The sequence below is a fragment of the Myotis yumanensis genome, unplaced genomic scaffold, assembly GCF_028538775.1.
Source record: "Myotis yumanensis isolate MYYU_CA2020_CCGP unplaced genomic scaffold, mMyoYum1.0.hap1 SCAF_14, whole genome shotgun sequence".
Lineage (NCBI taxonomy): Eukaryota > Metazoa > Chordata > Mammalia > Chiroptera > Vespertilionidae > Myotis > Myotis yumanensis.
The window spans coordinates 946704-952703 of NW_027223765.1; the positions used below are offsets into that span (position 1 = coordinate 946704).

At 59.9% G+C, this 6000-nt stretch overlaps 1 protein-coding gene across 1 annotated transcript; it reads left to right on the forward strand.

Annotated features, from left to right (window-relative positions):
• Window positions 1-3932: 3932 nt before the first annotated feature.
• LOC138992424 (antibacterial peptide PMAP-23-like) lies at window positions 3933-6000 on the forward strand. Its single transcript, XM_070391203.1, has 4 exons — window positions 3933-4136; window positions 5028-5135; window positions 5255-5326; window positions 5829-6000. The coding sequence occupies exons 1-4, from the start codon at window positions 3933-3935 to the stop codon at window positions 5952-5954; spliced, it is 510 nt and encodes a 169-aa protein (XP_070247304.1). The 3' UTR covers window positions 5955-6000.

The following is a 6000-nucleotide window of genomic DNA, read 5'->3' on the forward strand; positions in this document are numbered from 1 at the left end:
AAGAAATTATTAAAAATACAGGTACTTTGGAAAAAAAAAATACAGGTACTTCTCCAATCACCGGCCGGGGGAGGGCAAAGACAGCCCCGGTTCTCGGATCACGGGCTGGGGGCAGGCAAAGGCAGCCCCAGTTCTCCGATCACGGGCCAGGAGGCAGGGCAAAGGCGCCCCCCCACCCCCCGCCCCGCCCCAGAGGCCACCTTGCCCTGCCACCAGGCTCTTGTCTGCTGCCTGGGTTTCTGATCACCATCAGCAGCAGGTGGCTTATCCGTCCTTCCCCTTTCGCCTCCCAGCATTGCACCTATATATGCAAATTAACCGCCATCTTTGTTGGCAGTTAACTTGCATATCACCCTGATTAGCTGATGGGAAGCGTAGCGAAGGTACGGTCAATTAACATGTTTGTCTATTATTAGATAGGATATATTTTTACTGATTTCAGAGAGGATGGGAGAAAGAGTGAGAGAGACAAACTTTAATGATGAGACAGAATTATTGACCAGCTGCCTCCTGCAGGACCCACACTGGGGATGGAGCCGGTAACCCAGGACTGTGCCCTGATGGGAACCCAACCATGACCTCCTGGTTCACAGGTCAATGCTCAACCCCTGAGCCTCTCCAGCTGGGCTTGATTCCTCTGATGAGCGAGATCCAGAACAGACAGATCCTTAGAAATAGAAAGCAGATCAGTGTTCACAGGAGATGGAAGGAGGGAGGAGGAGAGATAACTTCATGGGCACAGGGTGTGATTCTAGGCTCATGAAAAGGGGTGTGTGTGAGTGTGAGTGTGTGTGTGTGTGTGTGTGTGTGAGTGTGTGTGTGTTGAATTTCCATTTCCAACAAGTTCCCAGGAGCTGTGACACTAATGATCTGGGGCCCACACATTGGGAACCGCTGTTAAAGCTTCCTGGGAGCTGAGGGATTTTCCCCTTTTTGATCTGGACTCCCCTAGAATCTTCTTTAAAAAATTTTTTTATATTAATTTCAGAGAGGAAGGGAGAGGGAGATAGAAAATGTGCCCAGCAGCTCAGCCAGCTTCGGGGGCCTGAGAGGGGGCGGTGAAGGATGGAGAAAAGACAGACAAGAGAAGAAAGCTGGGTCTGGGTGGGACGCTGTCCTCTCTGATGGAGAGCTAGCGACAGCGCCACGGCCTCAAGCCGAGTCCTTATTTTATCACAGATTCCACCAGGCAAAGTAAGGGCGTGGTGACAACATTCTCTCGGGTTTTGAATCCACTCAGTTACAGGTGCCTGATCAAGCTTAGTTACTGCACCTCCCGCAGCCCACATCACTCAGCCACGTGGCCACAGGTTCGGGCCATCAGGTCAAGCTCACAACCATAGCCTTTGGCTGTCATGGTGCTGGGAGGGCTTTGCCACGAGAGGACCGAGCCCTCTCATTAGTCCGAGGCTTGAACCTGTCCAAACGCTGTAGCCGCTCTCCCCAGAAACATCAGTGATGAGAGAGAATCATTGATCGGCTGCCCCCTGCAGGCCCCACACGGATGGAGCCCACAACCTGGGCTTGTGCTCTGAGTGGGAATCGAACCCTGACCTCCTGGTTCATAAGTCCATGCTCAACCCCTGAGCCACGCCGGCTGCGCTCCCCCGGAATCTTCTGATCACCGGGTTCATGAGAGAGAACTTATGAAAAAGGCAGGCTGGGGAGAGCCCCTCGCTCCCCGGGAGAGAGGGCGGCCATGGCTTCTGAGGGTCTGCTCAGCCTCCCTCCTGTGTGGTTGACGCCCACCCGCACCCACCGGCCTGGCTGGGGCTCAGCCCTGGAGGCTGGAAAGCCTGGACCCTGTGCTGTGGCCCAGAGAGGGAAGGCGACCCCCGGGCCCCATCCTGACTTGCAGGCGTCGGAGGACCTGGGGAAGCCCCTGGCTCTGCTGATTCTGAGCGGGAGGCGTGTGCGGGGCTGGCCCAGGCAGAGGTCCCTGTGGCCAGTGGGAAAGGCGCTCTGAGGGCTGGGGTCTGCTCTAGAGGAGCCTGCCCTGGGCTAAGGCCCAGCACTGATGCCTTCTCCTCTCCTGGTTTGGCTCCTTGGGGACCCTGAAGCCAGAACCAAAGCTGAGGGATCCAGGAGAGAGCTGAGGGGCCGGTGCCCTGGGCTGATTTTCTCCCGGCCTCTCTCCAGGGCCCGTGTGCAGGCCCGGCTGGTCCAGAGCCCCTGGGGCAATCCCGGCTGTGAAACCAGGTTGCACACAAGCCCATTTCTCCTTCCTGCTCCCCAGGCCGAGTGCGCAACAGCACCCTGCACCCCAGATGTCCAAACCCAAGAGGCCCCCAGGCCGAGAGGCCAGCAGCGACCCCAGGCCTCCTGGCCGCACGGCCACTCCCAGGGGAGCTGGCCTGCATGTCCATGCTGCCGCTGGGCCCCTGGCACGCTGGCCTCTCCTCTCCCAGGTGCTCTCTCCCTGCAGCCGCCCGGGCCTGTCGCCACTAGAGCACTGACCGGGCTCATCTGGGATCAAATGGGAAGAGACGTCCCGAAGGCTGGGAGCAAAGAGGAGACGGTGGCCCCGTCCGGCTGGAGTTCAGGGAGGGTTGGTTGGTGGCCGGGCATGTCAGGCAGAGAGGAGGGAGCAGGAGGGCGCAGGGAGGAGTGGTGGGGTGTATGCAGCAGCCTGGCGCCTGGGGCCTGCAGGGCTGGGGGAGGGCAATGGGAGCAAGGAGGCTCCAGGCCCTGCCGGGGTTGGCTCCGAGGTTGAGTGTGGAACTATGAACCAGGAGGTCACAGTTCCATTCCTGGTCAGGGCACAGGCCCAGGTTGCAGGCTCAATCCCAAGTTTGGGGCGTGAAGGAGGCAGTTGTTCCATGATTCTCTCTTATTATTGATGTTTCTCTCTCTCTCTCCCTCTCTCCCTTCCTATCTTTAATCAATAAACACACACACACACACACACACACACACACACACACACACAGGCCCAGATGCCAGCGAAGGGTAACGGGGCTCCTGAACAGGGTGGTGGTGAAATGGGTCATCAGCAGCCATAGGATCCCCATGACAATGGTGACGATGGTGACGATGGTGACGATGGTGACGATGGTGACGATGGTGAGGATGGTGACAATGGTGATGATGGTGATGATAGGGACGATGGTGACGATGGTGAGGATGGTGACGATGGTGATGATGGTGATGATAGGGACGATGGTGACGATGGTGAGGATGGTGACAATGGTGATGATGGTGATGATAGGGACGATGGTGACGATGGTGAGGATGGTGACGCTGGTGATGATAGTGACGATGGTGACAATGGAGATGATGGTGATGATGGAGATGATGGTGGCGATGGTAATGATGGTGAGGATGTTGAGGATGGTGAGGATGGTGAGGATGGTGAGGATGGTGAGGATGGTGAGGGTGGTGACGATGGTGATTATGGTGAGGAACGTGACCCTGGTCTGAGTAGGAATCAAACCCTGAAAAAGGCAGGCTGGGTCGAGCCCCCTCACTCCCCAGGAGAGAGGGCGGCCATGGCTTCTGAGGGTCTGGTCAGCCTCCTTCCTGTGTGGCTGCCGCCCACATGCACACATCGGCCTGGCTAGGGCTCAACCTGGAGGCTGGGGAGAGCCACCTCGCTCCCCAGAACAGAGGGCAGCCATGGCTGGAGCCTGGAGCTTGGAGGCGGTGGTGTCTGGAGCTTGAGGCTGCATTCAGAGGGGAGGAAGGAAGGAGGTGCAGGAGCCAGGCGGGGGATGGGGTGGGGAGAGGGGAAGTGTCCCAGGAGGAAGAAGGAGCAGGTGGGAGATGGGGAAACCATTTCTTCACGTTGCCCTGGAACGACCTCGCCCACCGAGCAGCAGCCTGTGAGGCAACAGGGAGCTGAGGCAAGCCCAGCAGCCGGGGCCCGGGCAGGGGGGGCCTGGCCGGGCTGCATAAAGGGGGCCCTGCGTGTTGGGGGGACTCCACTCGGGGACATGGAGACCCAGAGGAGCCGCCTGTGCTGGGGGCGCTGGCCGCTGCTGCTGTTGCTGCTGGGCCTGGCCATGCCCTGGCCTCTGGCCGCCGCCCGGGCCCTGAGCTACCAGGAGGCCGTGCGCCTGGCTGTGCAGGGCTTCAACCAGCGCTCCCGGGAGGCCAGCCTCTACCGCCTCCTGCAGCAGGACCCGCAGCCCCAGGGCGTGAGTGGGGGGGCGGGAGGGGCTCTGCTCTGGCCTCCTGCCACTCCCTTGGCTTCTGCCTCGCCGCCCTCAGGGAGGCTGCTCCCTCCAGGGGTCCCCCCTCCTCCAGGGCACCTCCCAGAGGCCCCTCCCCCCTGCCAATCTATTCTGTGCAAAGAGGTCCCCCCGACTCCCCACTCAGGCATCAGGGCTTCTGGGGTCCCAGGGGAGAGCAGGCCATCGGGGCGGGGGTGTGACTCCCTGCTTTATTTATTTATTTATTTATTTAAATCTATTTTTGTTTTCGTTTTATTATTATTATTAGTTTAAAATACTCACCCGAGGATATTTCTCCATCGATTTTTAGAGACAGTGGTAGAGAGAGGGAAAGACGGAGAGAAATACTGATGTGAGAGACACATCTATGGTTGCCTCATACACGAGCAAACCCACTGAACCACCCCGGCCAGCGATAAATAGACTTTTATTGATTTCAGGGAGGAAGGGAGAGGGAGGGAGATAGAAACATCCATGATGAGATTCATTGATCGGCTGCCTCCTGCACGCCCCCTACTGGGGAATGAGCCTGCAGCCAGGGCCTGTGCCCTTGCCCACGAATTGAACCCAGGACTGAAGGTGCCCTGAGCCAAACGAACCAGGACATGGCCCTGCTCTGAGTGTCCTGTGCTCATCTGCCTCCCACACAGGAGGCCCCAGGAGGCCCTGCGCCCCGGGTCCCCTTGGAGCTGGGCGGGCTCTGCCCTCTCCCCCTGCCCACACCCAGCACCAAACCAGCGCCAGGGACAGGGCAGGGGCTGCTGAAGGCTGTTCTCTTTGGAGGGGGCGGGGCGGGTGAGACCAGGGGAGCAAGCAGAGGCCCAGCCCTGGTCTCCCCACTTTCTCTCCCGCCAGGACCTGAACCCAGACACCCCGAAGCCCGTGAGCTTCACCCTGAAGGAGACTGTGTGCCCCAGGACAACACGGCAGCCCCCCGAGGAGTGTGACTTCAAGGAGAACGGGGTGAGCTGGGGGCTGGGGTGCCCCGAGATGCTGGACAGGAGGCGTCGGGGCCCATTCCCAGGGACGGGGCGGCTGGGAGGGCTCAGCTCCGGGTGGAGGTGTGACCTGCGCCCTTGCAGCTGGTGAAGGAGTGCGCGGGGACCGTCACCCTGGACCAGGACACCGGCTACTATGACGTCGTCTGCGAGGAGGTGAGCGGCCCCTTCTGAGACCTGGGGGCCGATGGGTGTGGCCCTGGAGCGTCCTGGGCCCAGGGATCTCCCTCCCCCTCCTCCCCCAGCCCCAGCCTGGATCTGAGTGAGGTCCCTGCCCAGGAGCCTGTTAGAAAGGCCCCCTCCCAGCCCCCCGACCTGCAGCCTCAGACTCTGGGTGAGGCCCAGCAGGGGGCATGCAGCCACCTTCCAGAAGGTTCCTGCTGAGGCTGGGGAGCCGCTCACTGCGCTGATGAGCTTTCAGCCCGGCTCCGCCTCGGCTTTGCTGGATGGGCCCTGGGACCTGGGGAAGCCACTAGCCATCTCTGGGCCTCAGTTTCCCCATCTGTTTAAGGGGTGGGGGCTCCACCACAGGCTCCAAGGTCACAGGCAGAGGGTGAGCCGGCCCCCAAGGTGCCTTGCTGGCCCCAGAAGGGGGTGCAGGTGGGGGCTCCTGACCCTGGCCCAGCCCCACATGAGCCCGTTTCCTCCCCGTGCACAGATCAAGGACGTCGGATTGGGCGACCTCATCCAAAGAGGTAAACAATGGCTTCAAGAGAAGTTCAAGAATATTGGCACGAGAATCAAAAATTTTTTCAGGGACCTTTTCCCCAGGGAAGAGCCCTGAGGTCTGTTTGACCCTGGCCCTGGCCTCTGCACTCTGACCAATAAAA

Bases quoted from the DNA above. Each gene is read 5' to 3' on its own strand.
- LOC138992424 (XM_070391203.1), top strand. From the start codon at position 3,933: ATGGAGACCCAGAGGAGCCGCCTGTGCTGGGGGCGCTGGCCGCTGCTG. The intron at 4,137-5,027 runs GTGAGTGGGGGG...CTCTCCCGCCAG, and splicing joins AGGACCCGCAGCCCCAGGGC to GACCTGAACCCAGACACCCC. The intron at 5,136-5,254 runs GTGAGCTGGGGG...GCGCCCTTGCAG, and splicing joins GTGACTTCAAGGAGAACGGG to CTGGTGAAGGAGTGCGCGGG.